The sequence below is a fragment of the Mytilus edulis genome, chromosome 7, assembly GCF_963676685.1.
Source record: "Mytilus edulis chromosome 7, xbMytEdul2.2, whole genome shotgun sequence".
In the NCBI taxonomy this organism is placed as follows: Eukaryota; Metazoa; Mollusca; class Bivalvia; order Mytilida; family Mytilidae; genus Mytilus; species Mytilus edulis.
Genome location: NC_092350.1, coordinates 1,483,041 through 1,508,629, shown reverse-complemented (window position 1 = coordinate 1,508,629; position 25,589 = coordinate 1,483,041). Strand labels below are relative to the sequence as shown.

General features: G+C 30.7%; 1 protein-coding gene across 4 annotated transcripts in view; it reads left to right on the top strand.

The window, feature by feature from the left end:
• The window catches only part of LOC139529696 (paired box protein Pax-6-like), a 40,416-nt gene that overhangs the window by 528 nt on the left and 14,299 nt on the right, over nucleotides 1-25,589 (top strand). The window contains exons 1-4 of one of the 4 annotated variants that reach the window (XM_071325548.1): nucleotides 6,581-7,320; nucleotides 7,790-7,877; nucleotides 10,763-10,852; nucleotides 18,962-19,308. In XM_071325548.1, coding sequence (XP_071181649.1) covers nucleotides 7,826-7,877; nucleotides 10,763-10,852; nucleotides 18,962-19,308 — 489 coding nt within the window. In that variant the 5' untranslated portion in view covers nucleotides 6,581-7,320; nucleotides 7,790-7,825. Of the gene's footprint in view, nucleotides 1-6,580; nucleotides 7,321-7,789; nucleotides 7,878-10,762; nucleotides 10,853-18,961; nucleotides 19,309-25,589 lie in introns of those variants that run through there. The other 3 variants (XM_071325549.1, XM_071325547.1, XM_071325550.1) reach the window with 3 other exon arrangements.

The window sequence follows — 25,589 nt, the reverse complement described above, 5'->3', positions numbered from 1 at the left end:
CATTTAGATAACTCATTCTTTTTGTTTTCATCTCCTCTCTGCGTTTCAAAGTTATATCGTGCATATAAAGGATGCATAATTTTTAGTTATTTGTGGGACATTAGGAAATTATTTTTGACAATTATTTATGTTTTTTTTTACAAACATTCCATACTGACCGATGTTGTATTGTTTACGATGATACGACATATATTTTTCTTCTGACTGTGGTCTATGTAAGGAAAAACTAACAATTTAACCAACAGACTGACCAACAGTCCGGATTGAAGATGCTGATTTTGGAAATAGAGAGAAAAATAAAATAATAAACTTTCACGCAAGTTACATACCAACACGTGTATCTAAAACATTTCACATTTTGATTTGAGGTTTTGAAGGATTCTAAGATAAAAAAAATAAACAACAATTATACCATCGTAAACTGGATATTGTATGCAATAAATAATATATTTTACAGATTATATTTTAATCTATATATCCAATTCACCATAGAGTTATGTCACACTAATCTTTAAACAGTCGGTCAAAGATATTTCTCAACATTTTGTTGCATGTTCTCCTACTATTTAACGACAGTTTATGTATGTAATTCGTGAGTACCTAGTTCTTCCTACAGCGACTTAAGTTCTGGAATGGACATCCTTATGTAAACACAATATATAACAAATATAAAATGTAAACTTTATTTTCTGTATCTATTTCTATATTTATTATTTCCTCTCATTGTAGAGTTATGATTGCTGGAGTAATAGCTAGTTAGGTTTTACTTTATAAGTCACAATAATTTAACGGGCCTTCACGGCGCCCAGTGTACTCAATCTTAAATCCGTGTATTGAAAATGTATTAATAATATTTAACCCTTCAGACATTTTTGATAGTATAAAATGGATAAAAATTTTGCTTGTTTTTATTTTATTACATTGTGTGAAATTTACCAGGCATGAAATTGACAGTTGTCATTTTCAAAACACATGATGCTTTTTGAAGATAAACGGATTATCGGCCTGAAGGAAAATATTAAATCTTTATCTGTAATGTATTCGGAAATAACTGGATTAATCATAAGATAATCATATCCATATTTTAGAGAAATATTAACTGGGAGCAGTATTAGTATCCGACGGCTTAGCACACACAGTTTGTAGTTCTTAAATCATGTATCATAGTTAGGGAAACACAAATATGTATACAAATCACAAAAATATTCTATAATGAAATATCTCGATTTTGCTACAAAAATTATATAAATAGAACGCTTCTAAAAAAAAGACTTTATTGTTGAAAAAATAAAAAATCTTTTACTTTGTGAGGAACAATATTCTTTCCTTTATTATTTGCAGATTACAAAAAAAGATTTCTGTTTCAAGTATATTTTTTAACTCGCCTGTAAAATAATGATTATAAATTTATTTTATTTTTATATGTTGAAGCGAATAAAAATGGTAAAATAATTTTATATAAACATCTTTTTCTTAAAAAATATGAAATCAAATGATTTTCATTCATTTCTATAATTCGGTTAAATTTGCTTTTTTTACATTAATTTTTTTTTAAATTAAGTTAAACTAACAATAGCATTTATCTTTAGCTTCAATACTCTTCACAAACATTCAACACTTAAAAATCATTAACAAAACAATATGAAACTCCTCAGTTAAAATTTGAAGTAGAACGTAAAATAACATTTGAATTCGATAGTACCTGTTAAAGATTATCAAGAACACTTGTTCTAAAAATTCGTTTAATACACAATAAAATTACATTTCAAATGCTTATTATTATAATTTTATAAATCTTTTAAATGTTTGATTATATACATAACACCTCTTGAATTTAAAGCTTCTCTTATGTCATTCCTCAATTCGTTTATACATTCCCACTTCATCTAAATCTGAACAGATTAACTGACAAAAGTCTAGTTAATTATTAACTAAATTTAACTGGATTAATAGCTTTTCCTACAGTTAACCGCCAGGTAATATCGCCTTAGATTCTCTGCATTGATTTTAGAGTTAGTAATCCTTTAGTCTTAGAAAACACTATAACGTCCTTCTCCGTGGAATACAAGAATTAATGAATATTTTCTTTAAGATCTGTCTACTTTTCTTAAGTAATATTTAACTCTGTATTGATTGACTTAAATTTTAAAATGTAAAGCGATATCTTGAAGATGAAAACATTTATTTAAGGAATAATTCATTTTAAGTGCTAGCGTAGAACTAGTTATAATTAAGGTTTAAGTAGAAAGCTTTCGACATATTTCAGTTTTTGTATACAATTATTACTTTTTTGTACAGAATAAATATATGTATATAATTTATTTTTTAACATTTGTACATATATAACATCAGTGCTATATTTTTCCATCATCTCAGAAAATATTTTTTTATCTGAGTCACAAAGGCCATCTGCTGTTTTACAAGATGTCCATTTTTAGAAAGACACAAAATAATGGAAAAGTTTCTAATCTAAAACTTCCTAAATTAGATCAGATTTTTCTCTCTCTCTCTTTCTCAATAACACAGAGAGAAAAAGATACATGTGTTAAAACTATTTGTCCCATTAGATGAAGTGCGAAGAAAAAATAAAGGTTAAACAGTAATGAATAAAGAGAACACTGGATGTGCATTTTTTTTTTATCAACAAGACTAGTTATTTTGAATTAAAATCTCACTACTAATTTCGAAGTATGAACAACTGAATAAATATGTTAGATTTTTATATTTTGTTTATTAAAAAAACTTGTTATGTTATCCTAAAATCTAGCAAAATTCTGTACAGATTATTATAAACAATTAAAACCTATGTTTACAAGTATGTCAAGTGAAATAATGTCTAATTAACCACACGTGTAAAATAAAATGTATAAATCCTCCCTATCCAGAGAAAAAATAATTATTCCTCCATAAAAATCAAGTTGTCACATGAATTTCAAGTATTCATAGCTTTTGGCTGTGTATCTAAGACCTGTGACCTGACACCCCGTACCTGTCAGCGGGACACGGACAGTGTCCAGATCGCCGTATTTAATTAATATCACAAAACCACACTCATTTGTCCTCCTAATAGACTTACAGATTTCGGACAGATATCCCGTACATGTTACGTCATGGTGATCATTTCGACCTTCGGGTTATTAGTTGTATCCCAAAATTACATGATCACGTTGTAGATTTCGGATGTCAAGCAATCGACATCAGTTGTGTTGTTTGTAGATTGTCTTATTTTTATCTGGTTCTAATTACAGGATTTATTTGTGTTAATTTGGGTTTTGTTGAAGACGCCTCTGACAAAAAACATGCGATGCCAAGTGTAGCTTTGGTGGTTAGCTGTGTTATTGGCAATCATACCACATCTCATTATTTTTAACTGCTTTCAATAAAGAAAACACTAATGTGAAATGGGTAAAAAATTACTTTAAGAATATTTTGAATAGTAAACAATCAAAATAAATTTAAAACAAATAAATAATAAGAATAAGTTTGGAATGAGTAAACATTTTGCAGATCTTTGGAATAAGGAGATAAATAAATAAGTTTGGAATAAGTAAACCATTGGAATTAGTTTGAATTAAATTATAGCATGCATACATTAGAAAATGCCTGTACCAAGTCAGGAATATGACAGTTGTTATCCATTCGTTTGATGTGTTTGGACTTTTGATTTTGCCTTTTGATTTTTGATTTTCCTTTTTGAATTTTCCTCGGAGTTCAGTATTTTTGTGTTTTTACTTTTTACCTCACCTCACCTATCCTCTCCATGCCGGTCGGCATTTAAGGCCCTATAGCATGCCTTTAGCACTAAAATTTAGAATGGAAATCGGGAAAATGTCAAAGAAACAACAATCCCACCAAAGAGCAGATATCTGTCTGTCAAACTATTTCTAACTTCGTCACCAATGTCTTCGGAAGTCAATAAGAAACATAGTTAACAAAACAATTACGGAAAAAATAAATGTTCAAGAAGATAGCACCACAATGGAGGGGTATGTCTGCACCTTATTAAAATAATAAATAAACCAGTTGCTACCCTTTTGATTTAGAAAACATCCGGTTGTTGAACGAATTTTGCGTGGTTTAAATTATTCAACTTGTAAAATTAAATTCTCATTCGAACCAATGCATTTTACTTAATTAATCAAAGTCGTCAACAAGAAGTGCTTCTTATCAAACAAACGTATAGTTTTCATTTATTCAAAATCATATTTTAAGATTTGGAAAAAGTCATCATTTATAATTTCTTTACGATGTACGATGGGGGAACCCTCGCTAAGATCATCAGTTATAATGTTCAAAGGGATATTGAAAGTTAACTTGAATAGAAAACACCCCTAATAGAATCAATGACTTTCAATCCGTACTCTTATAAATCTCCTACTGGTTATAAACACGCCGAACTATTTCTCTAAAGCTGACTTTCCCTTAATTGAAGTCAGACCTGCTGAGTTGTTTTGTTGGTCAATGGTTAAGATATTTTGGTGTAAATATGAATATTAAAGGGTGATGATCCTTGCCATATAATTACATGTTTATAAGAGTCTTTTTACAAGAGTAACATCAGTTTTAGAAAAAACAGCTTGTCCTACCAATTAAAATGCCTTCAAACTTTCAACACTGCATTTTACATTTTTCAAAGTTGCCGCATTCAAAGCCAAATTCGCATGATGTCTGTTTTATTTGTCGCAAAATGACCAACTATAGCACATTGCAAAAATTCTCATCTCAGCATCATTTTCCTGTGACATTTTATAATAATAGTTCTGCACCTCGACATTTAACTATATTAAATTTGTTTAAAATCTGATTAGAAAGTAAGAGAAGGTGATATTGGAAATATACATAAAAATTGTCTTTTACCAAGGAAACACCATTTTTGTGTATTTTCAAATTGGAGATTTTTTCTAACAGTATGAACAATTTATTCTATTCAAAAATTGTCTGTTTATTGTAGAAAACAAAACTCTCATGCTATGCAACTTTCTAAGGTGCAAAGATAGAACAATTCAACCAACATATATTACAGGAAAGAATATAAATCTTCTTGATTTTCTTTTAATCTCACAAAATTATATAAACAACACAAGACGTGAGATGTATGCCAATATGACAACATCATTATATATGTATAAAATCAAATTTTAATAAAAATACAGAACCACAAGGTAAATTCAGAAAGGGGGAGTCCATAAAAAAATAACAAAAAATCAAACGGTCTGCTATGGCAACCAATAAAACGATTCATGAAGCTTAACAATATTAAAATCATAAGATTTCCTCCATAAAACATTTCTTTTTCCTCCACACGCTTACTTTATTTGTGAATCTATTACTTTAACGCCTATCTGTCCATCTATGATAACATTACATTATAATAGGTACTTCTGGGTGATTAGCGTTGACCACAGTTTTGTTGGTTTTTGTCCACACCGTGTTGTTGTTGCCTATACCTGTATAATTAACCCACCAAAGCCATCTTGATACAAGATGAATTGAGATATGTCATAAATGTACCTTCGGGATGTTTGTCTTTTCAATGGTTATAGGATTCATCTACTGGTCCGACTATGTACCAAAATATTCTGTCATGTTACACAAAACCATCATGTCAGACAGCTACGTTTTGCTAATTAGAAAGAATAAATTCCCGCGGTTAACCAACTCAGTTTATTCTTTTCGCTTTGAGAAATATTCATTTTAGCTAGGTTTTGCCAATAAGAAAGAATATCTTCCCGCGGTTTACCAAACCTCTTTATCCTTTTCGCTTTAAAAAAGAATATTTTTACTTTTATTTTCAGTGACCATTTATAAAGATTCTTTAATTAGATTTTCAAAGTTATAACCAATCTGGTTTCTGATTGCTAAACGACAGTGGCAAATATTTCATGCATTTTTAGCTTGCAAAAAGACATGAGGTTATTGATGGAATTTTTTTTCTTATTATGTAAAACACGAATAAATAATCCAAAACTATATCTCAATAATGAATATTTGAAACTTCATATTATTTCATAAATCTTTTATTTAAAGATAAGAGTCACAAAAATGGCCACCCGCAAAGTCAAGGCATTGTTTCACACTTTCCTAGAAATAAAAAAAATAAAATTTTGTGCAATGAAATGATAACATGAAACCAACATCTGAAGATAGAAAACTCCAACAATATTAAACAAGGTGACACAGATACACCCGACTATCTTATTCTATCTTTTTAACTCTTATTTGAAGCTTCTTACTACACGTAACTTAAAGCTTGATAAAGAATGTGAAGGTTTTAACCTTTAGTTTGTACATAGTTATTTACAATCTGATATTTAACGTCAAGGACATACGGGGACCTTCCGCTATAATGGCGGTATCCCAATTATATTTATAAAACTCCTAGAGAGTAATCATCTGTAAGAAATGTCATAAAAGTGAGGTTGTGTTATTTTGAAGCCAAATTGTCGATTTATACTTCTAAACCTGAAGCTTTCTCTAATATTAAATCATATGACAACCTTTATTGTTAACTACAATATCTTAATTTATGCTTGAAGAAATAAACTTTATCTCAAATATCACGGAAATACAAATCGTAAGTGTCAGTTTCAGAACTTCAGTGTACATTGGCGTAATTCTTAAAGTTTGTATTGTAACCTTACGTAGCGTGGTAAAATGAACTACACTTTAACTGAATGTGTATTGCGTTTCACAATTGCATGATTTATAAATTGATTTATTTATTCCCTATTAAAATAATACACTCATTCAGCGGGAAAATATAGAATTGAGTTGATTCATTGGAAAAATAGGGTTGGTCTTTGACGGATCAAGGCTGTGATTGATGGATTCGGTTGGCTTGTCTTCTCTAAGCCAATAGGATTCAAGTCACTTTACACCTAACAGTAGTTTTAACTTGGAGTTTTATTGTGTTCAAAGTCGCGCTGCCTATGTTTTCTGCTCGGTTAGGTGTTCAACAAAGTTATAACGTTAATTGGATTCATTGTACCATAAGGATAATCTACAAGCTTTTGTTTTTGTGGGTCACTCAAATACAGGACAGAGCATGTTAATGGACAGTGTCCGTGTTTTGTTTTCGGACATTGCTTAAATCTACGAAGACTTTCTGAGAGATGAATGTTTCGGAGTGATTTATTATTACAACATCTCTACTGTACATAAAATAACCATATAAACATGCCAAAGATATGGTGCAGTTTAAATATTTAACGCTTGACTGTAACTAAATTATGTACTACACCTAGAATCGCGTGTGGCTATGTATGATCTAGCGTAAAACAATTGGAATACTTCATTTTACACTTTATAAACTCGTTCTAGGTGAGATAATTTATATGACATCAATTTGTCAACTTTTCTATAACATAACGGCTTTACAGTAAATTGGAGACTTTTATATGTTTTTGATTTATATTTCAAACATAAACAACATAATAACAGGGTGCCATGCCATGTACCGGATCGGTTACTGCTGTTAGATTTTTTTCTTATTTTTTTTTCCATTTCATCTCATGTTTATTTGCACTCGTTTTTCAGTTTAATTATTTTTACTTTATTTTCATTTAAAGTCATAAATATAGACTTTGAAACTGTCACTTATTTGTATTTTTTGTAGATGCTCTAGTTTTTAATTATTTTTGTGTCTTTTTTATTTACTTATTCAAATTTCCATATTTGACTTCCCTTTTATAATAAAAGTTATAAATTATGACATATCCTCTTTGAATTTTTAAAATAAACTTAATCATATAATATTTTTAATACATATTTTTATTTTTTTATTTTTCAGGACCTTTAGACAATTTTAATTTGTTAATCAATTTCTATGACAACAGCGATTGAAGATAATACTAACCCTAACGTCATGCCTTCAAAAGGTAAGTTGGTCTCATATTTGTAGCTAAGGTAACATTTTATAAACTTTTTTTCTAATTTTATTGTTTCAAATTATTTACCCATTGTCACTGGTCTGAATGTTTTTTGTGTTTTTCCTCCCTTTTCACTTCTGAGGATAGAGGGGGTTCTCTTTCATTCAAATTTTTATTTATTTTTGTTTTAAATATGTGTAGTTATTCAATAATTTTATATATGTGCTTCAACGTGTAATCGTCACCCAATTCATTTATGTTTCAAATATTTCTAAATTTATTAGGAACAAACTTCTTCTTTATTAGGACCAAAAGACAAAGCAATCCCCCTAAAAACATAAAATATTTTGATGTTTATTAACTTCTTTAACAAATACGACGTCAACTTTTGACAATATTTATAAATTTAACACGAAATCCATTTACTTTCCTGTTCACCTAAAATTCGTATTTGTAGAGCGAGCTTTATAAATAAGATAATTCTATTCTTCTTTTGAAAACATTCGTCCATAAAACTAAATAAAATCCCAACAATCGCAATAAATGGAGGACATTTCAGTGGTTCCGAATTGTAATGAATCTATAATGCGGACTAATTCTGGTTTTATTTTGGAGAAGTCTCCCTTGTTATGAGTCGTTCGGATTATAAATCACATATAAGAACATCAGCCATTAATGTGAATGTCGGCTAATATTCTGGAAATATTGTCGACAATTTAGCATTTAGACACTAACTGACATTAGATAAGGTCAATTCATTGCCTTCTGACGGGAAGGATTTACTAGGATTTGGGACGCATCGAATTGTGGATGTTGCTAAAGCCTGGTAATTATTCCCTGATCTCAAACTTCTTCATGTTTATCACATTGATCTGTTCCAAGTCAAAATACAAACTTTATCATTGTTCTCAACCATACATAAACAAAAATATTCAACTTTAAATCGACCACTTCATCATTTAATTGCCTTGTCACATTGGGTCTGTAAGAAACTAAATGTTTTTATTCCAAAACAAAACAAAACTATATAAGATCTGTGTGAAGAAGAATAAAAATGAAATTTAAAAGGAAGAAATGATTAAGGTCTTCGTTTAATGCAGTTTTATCTGCGAATTTATGTGTTCTGAAATTTTATATGATGTTTTTTTGTTGTTTTTGCATGTATATAATTTGCAACATTATTTCTAGTTTTTCGTTAAAACTGTATTTGCATGTATCAAAGTAAGATATTATCATTTGTGTTAAAGGTCGACGAAAACTTGAAGCTGATCAGTAAAAAACTACAAGATAAGGATGTGTACTTAAATATTTCATTTGAAACATAATTTTTCATGAAAATAATTTTACGTCAGTGGTAAATGGAAAATACATTTCCAACATGACATTTTGACAGCTACTTTGAAACAAAATGTTTTTACTACAAAGCAATATCCAAACAAGATCTTTTGTAAAGAAGTCTAAAAAGATGATGTATACCTATTGCTATATGACAAATGAAAACGTTTTAGTGACCCAGGGTCATTCGTTGTGAAGCTTTTCCGTTCGGAACAAAGCTATTACACTAAGTATTATTGTCAACGGACGAGTAATTAATGTGTTAACTATTATGGTCGTGAGAATATAAATTAATTTCTCTTATTTAGTGTCAAAAGAAAATATAAATTTTCTTTAATTATCCGTTTTACATGATTCTTAATTGTAACCTTCATCTTTGTCATCAAAATGTTTTATTTCATTTACATGGCATGGATGCCTTGTACGAGCTTCCGTCAATTTTTCATCCTGTTTTATGATTTCTGTTTGTTACACATTACATTGGCAGACACAACAAATTCCCATTAAGGAAAATGCACATTCCTTGCAGATATCTAATATATTGTGTTGGATCATACAAAGGTCTCATTGTACTTAAGATATAAACTTTCACTCAAAAGGTATGTTTGTGGATAATCTCGAGAAAACTGAGTTTCATTTTGAAGGTCTGTTTTTTGTTGGGTTACTGTTCCCTCTAGGTGTAACTCGTTGCTATTGTAATATTAAGATTAATTTGGAAAGAGTGAAAACAACTTTAGATATAAATTATCGCGTGAAATGTTAAAGACTGATTCATAAATAAAAGTATGAGTAATACTTAGAAAATCTTCTCAAAAACACTAAAACAGCAGAAAAAGATATCAATTTAGCCACCTGTGCGTAAGACTTAAGAAACGGTCGATAACTCTGGCCACCTTGTCATTCGGTACAGGTGTAAACTGTTCAGGTAGAAAAATCACTTTAATTATCGATTCAGGTTCCAAAGCCCTGTGAACATTTAAGTATTTGTGTTCAGATGAATGCATCTAAAACAATACCTAACCATCAAATTATTTCTGTAATAAAACATGGAAGGTGATAGGTTTATAACTCATACTATTTCCTTTTTATAGCTTTTATAGTAAAATAGTTTTCTGCTGAATCATTACGTTACTACGATGAATAGTAAAATGCAACTTTGCACCAAATCATTACTTCACGAATGTAAGGAGCAATTTATATAACTCTGTAAAGTCACAACGTTTCTATAAGACTGCAAATCTTACAAGATATACAAGTAAGTTTAGCTGCACATAGTTTTTCTGCTTTGAGTTTGTGATATTGAATATGAAGTTTTACTTTTTTATAAAATGCTTTTTGTTGTTTTTTGTTGTTTCGCATGTTTTCTCCCTATTTGATGGTTTGGCACTAAGGTAATATCGACTATTGTTATTGTTTTCTCCCTGTTTGATGGTTTGCCACTAAGGTAATCTCGACTACTTTCAAGTGCTGTCCGTTGTAACTATTTAAAACCTATATCCTGAAATGTTGTTGATATAATGTTATTGTATAGAAATGTTAATGTTATATTGTACTTTTAGACGAAGATTCAAGTGGGAACTCTGTAGGAAGCCCTGACACAGGTAACAACAGCCTAAATAACGGAACAAAGAAACCACGCACCAAAAGAGGTGAGTTTCGTTCGAATACTTTAACAGGTTTTCATTTTTCTACCAAAATTGTAAAAATAGGTTTTATTTGTTCCGTTGCTTAGGTATACTATCTTATATATCTTGTTTCTTTAAAAATATGGAATGAACAGAGTAAAAAGCCTGTAAATGTAGCATTATCTTCAGTGTTCTGTTCAGTGTTTGTTGACTTGTTTATCGTGCCGTTAGGAATTTTGTCTCTTTGTCTCTTTGTTCCTTTTATTTTTTGAATTAAAATCAATTTTTCTAAAATTTGAATTACATATATATGATGCAAATATTTGGAGGTTCCTTCACCTGTTCATGATCTTTAAATATAGATTCCTCTCACTTCCGGTTTCTATGACGTTTAATATTATGGGTATTTATTGAAGAAACCTCTGCAACTTAAATTTAAATTGTAAACAAGAAGTCAATATAAATCACCTATTTACTAGGTAAACACAGAGAAAAATTGCTCATTTATGACAAAAGCTCAAGCTTTAAAAAGCCAATTGAGATGAATTTATTTCGGATAATAGATTTGCACTCGAAGGCTTAACGCAATTAAAACAATTGTTGAACAGCCTCTAAAAGTAAGATAAATCAATAGACTTGAATGTTCGGTCAATTTGTATTAAGTATCGCTCCTGTCGATAAGTTGTGTTTCAACAATAAATAAATCTGTACGACATCCTATCTTTTCCATTGATCCTACGTTTCATTACTTGATAATCATTTCGTTCAGTATCTCTTCATCAGGACTCAGCTCCAATTTTAAGTTGCAAATTCTTTGCTTTATGTATAGAACAATTCTGGGATATCAAACGATGATGTGTAATTGCTTGTTTCGCGACGGAATGACAACGATTTGATTCCGTTAATTTGTATTGTGTCAACGTCTTTGAATATTTTATTGTAGGTTTCTGTTGATGTGCTATAGGCAAATGTTACTATTTGTCGTTTATAAATATAACATGAAAAGTTCAACGCTCGAATGAAACATTATTTTGGACAGCATTGAGAAAGTATGTTTGCATAACTGTTTCTGGTAAATGTGGAAAGGAAAAAAGGGGGAGGGGGTTGAATACATAAATTTTAAGTAAAGTACAGACCCCAATGTGTGTATTCATACAATAACACAAAGAATTATAAATATACATATTTCAACAATTATATAAAGACTTCCTCACATTCGAAAATGTTTTTTGAAAGTCAATATCTTTATTTTGGTTCTGTATACTAAGCAAACATTTGTTTACTGTTTGTATAAATCCTAACATCAATGCAGATGTCAAAACTTCTTGTTCTATAATCCTTCTAGAAATGTACAATGTGTGAACACTCTGAGAGAAATAGGAGGAAGTAATTAGATATATTATTTATAAAAATTGATAATAAACAATGTAGCTGTTTTAAGATGTAAGTTAAATTATAACCACATGATTACAGAAGATCACAGAATCGAAAGAGGAAATAAAATACTTTAGATTAACCTTTCTATTTAAAGTCTAATAATTTGATAGAGACTGCACGGGTGGCCATGGAAATATTTGTGAAATATTTTTTTATGCAGAAAGGGCAAATTTCTGTTCTCTTTTGTACATGCAATTGTATAATATATGATTTTTTTAAAAATTGATTTGTTCATTTAGTAGCAGTTTGTATAATTTATTTACAATCCTTATTTTAACATGTTGGTCTTAAAACATGTATAAATTCTATTGCTACCGCATACCTGTTCGACGAGGTAATTCGAAGTCTTCAACATTTATAATTCAAATGAAATAGTAAAAAGTAGGTTTAAAAATGAGCATTTAAACAAGCTAGATTGAATGAGGCTAAAACTTTCACAAGTGTGGTAGGCTTGAGGCGATCACATTCTTATTGCAATTTCTCTTTATGCTAGTTAAGAATCAACAAATCAAAATTTACTAAAGAAACCTTGTTTAAAGAATTATGCAGTAATATATTCAATGTTACTAGTATGTTGCTAAAAAAAAGGGAAAAAGTAAAGGTTCCAGTCACTTTTGGAAAAGGGGGAGGGTGATAAATCAGATTGACTTTAACATTATTAGGATAAGGATTGCTTCTCCACTCTTTGTATACATGCTTGTCTATGTATCCTAATTTTACAAATTTGGGTCGACCAATTGTACTTTAAGTTTAACGTTTTTACAAATTTGGGTCGACCAATTGTACTTTAAGCTTAACTCGTAACTAATATTAAGAGGGTTACGATGGTTCAATCTAATTTAGATTTTTTTGTAGTGAAGTGAATACACAATTGTATGTAGTTCTACGACTACATAAAGTTATAACATTGAGAATACCCATCAAAGAAACCGTGAACAATAGATGGTCAAATATATCTTCATACGATACATATTTTCACGTTGTAATTGAAAATTACACTTATTGTAATGTAAATGTAAATCGTAGGTAAAAAGAAATTTTCTTTTTAATAGATCTTTCCGGAATAAAAGTGAAAAGAAATACTCTCATTTCAAATCTTGTTATGAATATTGATTCAATAATAACATAGGAAAACAAATTCAAAAGTATTTCTTAATAATAGTAAATCTGTTCTTGAAATATTGCAATCAATATTCATCCAGGAAGGTGGGAAAATGTAAAATTTCTTGTGAGTTGTAATGCATGCGCCAGAGGACACATCACCTCCACAACAATGTCTTTTTCCGATAACTGAGACCGGAAGCAATTTATATTAAATAACTGACGAAGTCGGATGACGGGTCGCAGCATCCCTTGTAGCGACGGACATCACATTTAATGAATGGCTGACAGTTGAGTTCGGAGGTTGTATTAGGTTATCAATTTTGGCCCATTTAATATCCACGGTGGTCTGACGTTTAAGACAGATAAACACACTTTACCAGCCTTTTTATTTGAGATGTCGTAATGTCTACAGTGGAATCGAGATCCCCGTAATAAGATGGTGTTTGCGATGTAGGGTTGACAACAATGACATGATTTTATCAGCAAACATCCATTAAAGTAAACCAAAGACGTGTAAATGGCACTATACTCTTTCATTATAATTGTCTTAACTAATGTCGTATTGACATACAAAACGAATGGTTAACATTTTATAAGTATTAGTAAATGGTAAACTTTTGAAATCTTTGAAGACTGTACTATGAAGCAACATTGAAATTAATTCAATATTCTCTTGATTTACTTTTATTTGTAAGAAATATTGATTTTATATAGCACTCTGAAAATTTCTTACAATTGTACCCATTTAAGGCACGAAAAGACAAACCACGAAACATTCCGCATAATAGCACGGTTAAGACGTGCACAATTATTATGCTACATTTCCCATAATACCCGTTTTCATCTCCATCATAACCCTGTTATAGCGAAGTTTTAACGTACAATTTAATTGTTCTATCAGTCAATCTGCTAGTTTGCACTGGTGTCCTTTTAACCTTATATAGTCCTTTGTAAAGTTTTCATAGAAAGGTATATTGATGATGTCCTATGATTAACCATTGTTACGAGTATATTATATTGTATTGCCCGATAACAGGATTGGAATGAGGATTTTATGTACAATACGTTAATAATAATAATACATACATACAGAACTTATATCGATGCTTGAGGTCCTCGTGATTTTGATTTAAGTTTGGATTGCGTGGTTGGTCAGCCCTAGATGACCACTAGATTTTGGTGGGGTTTCTGTTGCTCAGATTTAAGTTTGGATTGCGTGGTTGGTCAGCCCTAGATCACCACTAGTTTTTGGTGGGGTTTCTGTTGCTCAGATTTAAGTTTGGATTGCGTGGTTGGTCAGCCCTAGATCACCACTAGTTTTGGTGGGGTTTCTGTTGCTCAGATTTAAGTTTGGATTGCGTGGTTGGTCAGCCCTAGATCACCACTAGATTTTGGTGTTGCTCAGTCTTAAGTTTTCAATGTTGTGTTTTGTAAACTGTTGTTCGCGTATGAGTTTACTGTGGTATCTTTCGCCTTTCTTTTCTAAGATATAGACTGACTACAATGCAGTGTGGTGTTCCAAGATAAATATTTTTTCTGACTTCTTGTTGGATTATTGTCGTGTGTACTTCTATCCATTGTCCTTTATATACATGTGTATACTGTGTTATTGTGGTATCAATGCCACAATGCCTATCAGCTGAGTGTCATCTGAGAAGTTAACTAATCTTTCCATCCCTTAATGTCAGCTACTTCTAATGACCTTTGATCCCTCTCAGAGGTCACGATTGATACTAATCTCGTCACCAGATAACCACATCTGTCGGAGAATGTCGCTGTAGTGGTTAACATCATATATATCATGTCATGTTCTTGTAGGAGAAAATAAAGAAAAAAATAACATAGTATTTATTCACTTTTGAAAAAAAAAGTAATGCTGTTTAATAAAATGCAAGTACATTAAACACAGCTCCCTTCCAAGTATGGCGAAATGTGGATATGGAAATTAAATTTTGTTACTGTTAAAGAGGGGTGTAATTCACAGTCACTCCCTTTTTGCAGCCCTTAGACATAACGCATAATTTGTAATAACGGAAGACATAAAACTATAGCGGCTTTATTATCCAAGTATATGAAAGACATTGTTTACTGCACACTTTGTGCACTATACTAAAAAAACAAAGCAGTAAATCCTTAGATGTGACATTTTTCAAGTCCTTGAGAACTGAATAAAATGCATTTACATTAATCATGTTTAAAAAAGGCTTTTTTTTTTTACAGAAAATGTCTTCCTTATATACTTTATTTATCCAAAGTCAAAGAATGGTTTTGATTTACATTACATAACGGTATTACCATTAATTGGTATAATTTGCCGAAATAGTCCTTTCACATAAAGCTGACTACCACATGTTACACGATGCGGATTGATTTACGGATCAGAAGTTTGGCCACACACAACAAAACACCCCAGCTTAATCTGTTTATAATCTATTTATAAATATCTTATTAATATACAGAATATACATAGTACTGGTTCTTAATAGACGACATATGTTCAGGAGTTGTCATTGAATAGCCCTTACTCAAGACATTACGTTAATTACACAAAACCTGTCACACTACACATCTTTATGTGAGGTCAATACATTAACCTTATCAAACTAGTCCTAATCAGCATTCGACTTATCACTGTTTTGAACGTCCTGCAAATTCAGGAGATGCGAAGTTGTATAACATTTATGTACCACACATTTGACTATATACTTGTTGGGAATACGCTAAAGAGATAGCAAACGCACAGACAGAAAACCCAACAGACAAATAAAGGTTGAAATACAATTTTTAAAACAGAAAAGTGATTAGAAAGGTTCGGAACAAATACGACAGAGACTCTTAGAATTGACATTGACACCAACTTTTCAGCACAAAAATATTAATGTTAATATATTTCAATAATTTAGTCTCGAAGACAGCCACTAATATTCATACAAGTTAGACTGCAAACAGGATTCAGTTCATCATTTAGACAAGGGTTATATCTATTTTGTGGTCACACGATGTCATTACAGGAATAAAAGTAAACGTAAAGTATGCAACATGGTGACAGCAAACCAACAGCAACAGTTATGAATAAACCAAACAGGAATTAGTCTTGCCCGAATAATTCAATCCCTGCCCGTAAGAGATCCTCCTACTTGCGAATGTTGCACTCGTAGAGTTGTGTAAAATCGGTCAAAGCGTCCTTTAAAACATAGATATTCGGTCAAGGAACCTGCAAATCATTACGTGACGGAGCTAAATTATAGTCTTCTTAGTTCTCAACCTATTCTCTTTTTCGGTTTTGCGTCGACCTTGACTTGAGATTTGCTGTATAAGTAAAAACGAAGTCAGCAAAATATAAAATTGAAAGACAAATTTACAATACATGTGCATGTACTATAGATAAACAAAGCGGAACTTTGTTATAAAAGGAGTCTCGTGCAAAAAAATATATAAAATGGGACCGATTTTGTAAATGACCCACTTTTCTTTGTGTAAAACCATACATAAAATTAGCCCTACGTTGAACTCTGTAATTTAACCATTCTAAGCTTAAACCTATAATAAACAATACATTTTAAAACACAAATTAAAAATATGCAAAAAATCATAGTCTTGCTTGACAAGAAATCCTTTTTTCTATAGATATTAAAAAACATCAAACAAGTACATAGTTTTTAAAGGAAGCGACCCATACATGACTTCTCCCAAACGATACAGGAATTAAAAACTTAATATTTCAGATTGCACTTGTAGATAATGTTATCATATAAAACAATAGTTAATTGTTCAGGTGTAGGCGTACAAACTTTTCAATGTCTTACTTTGAAAACTAACTTTGAAATATTGTTTTTATCTTTTTTTGAATGTTTCCGTGTTTTCTTGTTCTGGTTATAATGCATGGTGTATAGTTATCGTGCAATGTTCAGAAAAGATAATGTAAAACAAGAAAAAAAAATTAAAAAAAAAAAAATGCGAAGGCCATTTACTATTGTATTTCATTATATTTTAATCTTTCGTTTGATATAAGGACGTATGTATTTGAAATGAAAAAATTAAACCAATATGTCCGAATGTCAAAATGTTGCCAACAAAAAAAGACGAAATACGAAAGAAGATAACAAAAAGTATGTGCTTGAATACTATTTTTCAAAGTTTACATTTAAATCTGTCATAGTTGAATCTTGAACGAGATACAAATCTTATTACCGAATACAATTACAAAGGTGAATTATCCAATATGGTAGAACTGAAATCTACATCTTCAATGGTAACCTGTTAAGAAAGTAATTTTAGGTGATCGCTTGTAAAAATCCATGTCAGAATGAACAAAGATGTGCACAGAAAATTAATTCAATATTAATCACTAAATAGGAGAACATGTAATTTATCAGTTTAACGGTGGGTGGGAGTAAAATGTGACATCCAAGTCATTTTTAATAGGGTGGTAATGATATCAGCCGACAAAATCACTCAAACGTGACCAAGTATATGAATGAAAAAAATACAATGAAAATTGCCATCAGAAAATTGCAAGCCGTTGTGTGTGCGCTATTTTACATTGTATTTAACCAATTACAGAAATGCTTTCCTTTCTTAAGCGATTCTTTAGAAATCAGATAAAATATATTGTATTTCAAACCCAGTAAAATATTTTGATTTGATCGTTACACAATAATGCTCTACAATTGACTGTTTAAAGAATTGCGACTCTTTGCATGTTTCTGCTAAATCCACCTTTGACAGTGGATGTGTATTACTTAGAAATACAATAGCTTATATTCTTAATGAAGGGTTTAGATCTACAGTAATTATAACATATATAAAATCACAAAAGGTCGGTTTATGTTAAAATTGGATAGCAGGGAGCTATGAACAAGATGTTTATGTGCAAATTATAATTGTTTAAATGAAAGCATTGTGCAACGGGTGTGTTATCAAATGTTCAGATGTCATAGTAACTGAATATATCTAAATGTCCAAAATAAACAAGATTGATGTAAAACTGTCACGTCATCCGTGCATAACTTATGAAAGATTTAATATTTTATAATTTTTGTTGTGTCTCAATGATTATGAGATAAATAGTTATAAAGCCGAGTATCTAATTAATTTTTGCAAATGTAATTTAATTATGTTGTTATGATCCATTTTTGTCATTCATGACTGATTTCTCCAGAACATATTTGTTTATATCAAAAATGTATTTCAACCAATCAAACTCAAGTATGACTCTGAATGAGGAATGCAGATTTGAGTATGATGGGTCAAGAGTACAGAAAATAAAACCAAAACTTTAACCATAGGATAAAATAGGTGAAAAAAGGATAAAGAATATTGGTTCGTAAAAAAAGCAGAAATAGATAATAAGGAAACAAATTTAGTAAAAAAAAGAGTATAAATAATAAATAATATACAAATGGTGGATACAAATCTAAGCCCTTCTTTAAGAATCGGAATTTGCAACTTCACTCTTGAAACAGGGGAGATAATTTATTAAAGCATCTTAACTTTGATTGATTGTCTCTTTAAGGAAACCTGCACATGGTAGCTGTAGCATGATACACAGAGTATATAGTGAGCTAATACAGTTTATCTTATATTTTTCAGGTCACAGTGGAGTAAATCAGTTAGGTGGTGTATTTGTGAACGGGAGACCACTTCCGGATTCAACAAGGCAACGAATTGTTGAACTTGCCCACAGTGGCGCTAGACCATGTGACATTTCTAGAATTCTTCAAGTATCGAATGGTTGCGTAAGCAAAATTCTTGGACGTTATTATGAAACTGGGTCAATACGACCTCGAGCCATTGGTGGCAGTAAACCAAGGGTTGCTACTAATGACGTAGTTACAAAAATTGCTCAATATAAACGCGAGTGTCCATCAATATTCGCCTGGGAAATAAGAGATCGCCTATTATCAGAAGGGTGTTGTAACCAAGAAACTATTCCAAGTGTAAGTACAATTATTTAGTTATTATTTAATTGAGTAAGTAGCAACCAAGGTTCAATTCGCTGACCTTATTGATATCTTTGTAAGTCAACTTTATTGCATGCTTATAAGTTTATAATCCTCCACGAAAACAGTATTAATAAACTTGAAGAAAATGGTTGATTGGGTCAATGTTCAGGTACAGGAAGGTAGCAACACGAGAATAAAAAGAAACCCCAATGCCTTTTATAGCTGACTATGCGGTATAGGCTTTGATCATTGTTGAAGACCGTATGGTTACCTATAATTGTTTATTTTTGTGTCATTTTGGTCTTGTGGAGAGTTGTCTCATCGGCAATCATACCACATCTTCCTTTTTATATACACAAATAAATACTAGGCAACATGTCAGGTGTAAAGGCAAACGAGAATCATACAAATAGTAAACACTTGTAACGTAAAGATAGATGTTTGTATACTATGGCGCGTTTTGTTCCACTTACAAAATGAAATGATAACGTGATGTGAAGGTCATATTTCTCACTTGTTGGCGTCCTTGAGAAATTGTGATTATCCCCCTAAGGTTCTACAAGTTGCTTTTATGTTAATATTGCTTGAATTCTAAAATAAAATATTAAAAAAAAAAATCAAGTGAAAATTTTATGCTATTTATGCATATTTCACGCGAAAAACTTCAAGTTAGATTTGATAAGGTAAGTGTGTTAGGTTGAATGCATTATAAAGTCATCGACGAAATTTCCATGCATCTCTTTTTTCCAACCTTTTTTTTTTCCAAGGTTGTCTTTTATGAGAATTAAATGTACAACTATTTTATCATTTTGAGAAGCATCTTTGAATGGATTTCACTTTTTCACTTCATTACATACACTGTGAATACAAACTTCAAATAAATAAACTTTTCAAAATTATTTATTCTGCACAATCTTAATACTTAATAAATCAATGAAATGGGATTTTTATTTGCAGTCGATTTAATAAATGTTTCAATGAAGCAGCATGCAATTTTTAAATTTATTTGTAAAGCAAAAAAACATATTTGACTTTTAATGAATATAATAACACCGAATTCCTATCATTAAGTCTATTTCACTGTAACCTTTTCTTCGACTTATCATTTTAAATGCTTAATATCTTAATATTTGATGTTACAATTACAGTGGTAAAATCAACGGTTTAAATGTTTTCATATCATTTATTTTGCTTAAATTGTGAAACATATTTATTCGTTAAATCACTTTTGTACAATAAAACTCAGTGGAGACTATGAGTTTATTTAACATGTTTGAGGAATCGAGCGCACCTCCTGGTGATTTGATTGAAAGGCTGGTGGTTTTGTAAAGCTTTTCTCCATCTGTCTACAGCTTATAGAAAGGAAGATATCAAAAGTTACCTTCATAAGTTATCCTTTGATATCAATTTAATTCAAATTGATTTTCTTAAAGATTTATTGGAAATTATGACTACTCTATTAAGTAATTGTAAAATCAAAACACGCAAATTTATACAAATAAACTTTTAATACTTGATTTCTAAAAGATAAATTATTTAAAAACGATCTGTGATAAACCTTGGACTATAATACTTACTATATATAAAACATGTAGTCCCAGGATAAAAATATCTCTACAAATATAAATATGCAATCAAAATATGGATCATTTCAAATATACATGAACTATTAGCCACTGGACGTTAAATTAGCCGGCAACAATCAGCCAATGAAAATCTGGAATTTAAAGAACAGCTACAAAGAAGACACTTCTTTTCTACATAAAAAAATGCCTGTACCAAGTCACTAATATGACAGTTGTTATCCATTCGTTTTATGTGTTTGAGCTTTTGATTTTGAATAGGGATTTTCTTTTTTGAATTCTCATGGGAGTTCAGTATTTTTGTGATTTTATTTTTTTCGTAAAAACAACTTCTTTTTAAATACATTTGTACAAGAAGAATTTCTCCATTAATATTTTTTCATGTGTGTTTTATTTTCATCAATCTTGATTACTATTCAAAAAGTGTGCACCATTATTTCGAATAGTTTAAACGTAAATAATTAATTTGTTCTAAAATTTTGCTAGATTGTTTATTTATTTCTTAAATTGACTGAAAATAAGTAAGCCAAATCAAATTTAACTTACATTTCCAACTTACTTATATTCTTATTTAAAAAGCTTTCCCAGTTTTAGTAATGTTTATACACCCGTCGGAATTCATCTTAAATAACACTTACTTTTAAAACCAGTTTAAATATTTTAGATAGAAGTTATTATTATTTTATTAATTCCAGAAAAAAAATAATAGACGAAAAGGATGTTTAAAACATAATTATTTAATATAAAAGTAAAGATAGAGACAAACTAGATGAATTGCTGATTGAATGAAAGTTTGTATTGAAAACGAATTGTGTTTGTAGAGACGTCGACCAGTAGAAGTTCACCGACAGTGCACGCTTGTATTTCACAGTGTTTCAGACAAAAGTCAAATGCTAATTAATTCCCTAAGGTCAGAAGGTTATTCCTGCTTAATTTCACATTTTTTGTCCTTTTTTCGAGTAGTTTTTATCAAAAGTGATGCATCTGTAAAATCGCTCCATAATATCTTAAAAAATCAAATTTCCAAAAGAAATCTTTTATCACTAAACTAATTTAGGATGGAAAGAAAAAAGAACATTCTTGACTTATGCCGCTCGAATAAATTCTAAATAATGACCAAATTAGTCTAAATAGCGGGTTTAATTTTCCTTATGATAAATCTTTTGCAAACTAGTATTGAAACTTCCATATGATTAAAGATCACTCGGCTCTGCCTATTGTAGAATATGGCCGTCTAGCTCTTCTCAGGGTACTAAAATTCAACACCTCTTCAAAATTGTAATATGTCGTCTTTAAAAGCCAATAATAACTGCTTTCAGTGCATTTTGTTGAAGTGTCGGCGCTGCATTGCTGACTCTCGACCATATGGACATTGTGTTTGATGAAGGCTGTCGTTGTAGTGCCGGGTATGATATCACTCCGCCTATTATACAGGCTTTGGGTCTGTAATTGCTGTGTAAATATTGAGAGTAAACATCCCTCTTACCCTGAACAAAACTCAACGTTTACTCTTTGGTAGTATCAAAACACAAAATTAACTCCTTTCAACAAGATGTTCAAGTGTCTTAAGTTTTTGTGTAAATAAATGATTAGAGAAACACGTGTATAATGACTTGTAGTTTTTTGTTATGAAAAATCTTAAATATTTTCGTTAATGCTGAATCAACGAATTTAATTATAACAGAAATCTGTTATTTTGCCGTTTTTGTGCGTAAAGTCTTTCCAGTATATTCTACATTTAGCATGCAGCGATGGTATGATTTTCCATTGAAGTACCACTGGCTAAAGTATCAATCATTTGTCAAATCAATCAGTAAAGAGGATTCTTAGTTTGCATTCTAAAGAACAAATTATTAAACATAAAGAATATTTTCTTACTAAAAACCCGTCGAAATGTGATAATAAGAAAATGAAACGAAATAATAGATTCAAAATATTTCGCTGCTTGCCAGTCATTTTCTTGTTTTATACGAGATATGTTAGTCTGGATGAAATGGATTAATTAGATTTGACGCATCTGCGCCGCCAAAGTACAGAATCTGATTTCGTTTGCATGGCCGCACAAATTCAACTCTTAATCGTTCAACCTATCATATTTGCATTTTTCATCGAATTTGATTTCCCCATCTTGTAGAATGTTCAAACCCTCGACAACCAAACAGCCATCGTTTTGACGTACAGAACTATTGTGTGAATCAAAAATGAACTCTTGTGTCGGTATTAGAAAAATGGCGCCATCATTGAAACAAATTTGTTAAACCGTTCATTGACAATAGAATTAACATGAAATGAGTGAAAACGACAATGAAAGGCACATGGACGATGTTCTTTTTTGTGTCTATCGTGTAATTTGTCCAGGAAAAGAATAAAAGTACATCTATGGTACTCTAATGTTACAATACTAGGAAAGTGATTCAGGAAGAGAGATATATAAATATCAATGATCAATCCTGGGGAGCCTGTCACTCAGGAAGGGAAATATAAATAACAATGATCGATCCCGGGGAGGCTGTCATTTAGGAACAGGTTTTGGAGTCTTCGTTTGAAGTGATGTATCTCTTTTTGAAGTTAACCCCGTTGGAAGGCATCTGCTAAGAATTCCCAGCAATTCTTTCATATATTTGCTATGTGATACAAGTTAAGATGTCTACTGTTCGTACATTTTAAATTAAATTGTAAAAAATGTACTTTTTGCTTTATTTGTATTGTAAATGCAATGTATGTTTTTTCTTACTGGACGTGGAAGATGCGTTCGACTTCAATCGTAATTGACTAACATTGTAAGTTTTCTTGTCCAAAGTTTATGGTTTTCTTGAGTTTCCTGTTCTTTTACAAACTGACTGCTTCTAAATAGACAATAGTGCTGAAAGTTGCGATATAACAGCAAAAATCTATCAATCTCGTGTTTACTGTTACCAGTATACACCTATTTTGTGTGTTACCAGTATACACCTATTTTGTCTTTTGTATACTGCTGTTTGTCTTTTTGTCTTCTTTTTTTGGCCATGCTGTTGTCTCTTTATTTTCTACTTGCGAGTTTGAAAGTCCTTTAGTATCTCTCGACTGTCTTTTTCAATATTTCACTGAATTAAATGTTCACATTACAAGATAAACTTACAACAGCTTCCATTATTAACACAAAAATCCTATAAAACAGTCTTTTACATATTTAACATGAAAAGTTATAAATATGAAACAATAAAACGGGAATAAAATGACAATAGATTAGTTACCTATCGTGTCAAAGGAGTTGTCAAGCCATTAAAACAAGCGGTATCTGCTTCACGACTATAATGTTCTACAACCTACCGTCATCAATATTGACTAACTCGCTCTGACAGATTAAATCACTCGACGTCCATTTTATTTCAAATCATTCTCCTGTTTGTCTTCACACCAGGCTTACAAATTACATTAGAAGCCATGTTTTTGGTTAATGTTCCATTTCGTCAATGTAAATCAACTTTCACTAATTTCATATTTTGTTGTGTGTACAAATATGTCATCAAAACAGTTGAATATAAATAAGTAAACACAAAGAAAACGATATTTTACTAAGCAAATGTTAAATAATAATTAAAATCTTAATGCTAAATGTTAATCTCAACTGGAATTGGTTACTTGGTTGTAAATGATAAGTTACCAAACAGCGATGGCTCCTTTTGTGACCTTCAAACAAGGTCACAAGTCTGATCTTTCAATTTTGTTTTTTATTTTCAGTACTCTGTACCAAAAAAGAAAACTGGAAAATAGTTAAAAGATTATAATATGATTTCAACTTACACCAACAAAATAAAAAAATAAAATAGAATAGAATATCAAAAGGAAAACTAACTGCAATTGTAGTATTTTTTTCTTGGTAAAAACAAACCTCATATTGTACTGTTTTTTTTCTCTTTGGTCGGGTTGTTGTCACACATTTCTCGTTTTCATTCTCTATTCTTCAATATTTTGGCATACTCGATAGCTTCATGTTTATATCTCTAAATGGTAAAAATAACAATTTTAAAAAAATTCTGGCATCCTGAAGCGCTTTGCTGAGTTTACCTTAGCATTTGAACTGTCTCAAACCTAAGCTTTTGAAAGCTAGGCATGTGAAAAAACGTAGAAACGGTAGAACTTATATAATTCAAAATGACCAAAAAAAGAATTACCAAATTTATCTTGGGACATAATATATTGATTCTTTATTATTTTTAGATTCGTCTAACTTCAACTTTGCCTGATTTACTGATTTGCTTCTTGTCTTATTGTAAATACCAACATGGTTTTCTCGTGTTGATAAAATTGCGTGAATAACTACTATTAGGATATTTATTGATTTGGAGTTAAACAGGAAATTGTATGCTCATTATTATTGGAAATAAGTATAATATTTATTAACTGACCCACGGTCATTTTACTCGTGGTTGTAGTGCGATCAACGGTAAAGTGTTGAAGTCTGTAGTATGATCGACGTTAAAGTGTTGATATAAATGGCTAACTTGTCAGCGAGTGAATTGCCTTAATTAATTCAGATTATAACTCGTGTATTGGTATTGTAGAGAATTAATTAAGACGATATTGCTGATCATTTTCTGTCCGGCACGCTACAATGGTCTATTGTAGTGGACCAACCATACCAGTAGATAAATATATATAGTTACATTTTTATATGAATTTTTCGAGCTGACTTGGGTGGTATAAATCAGT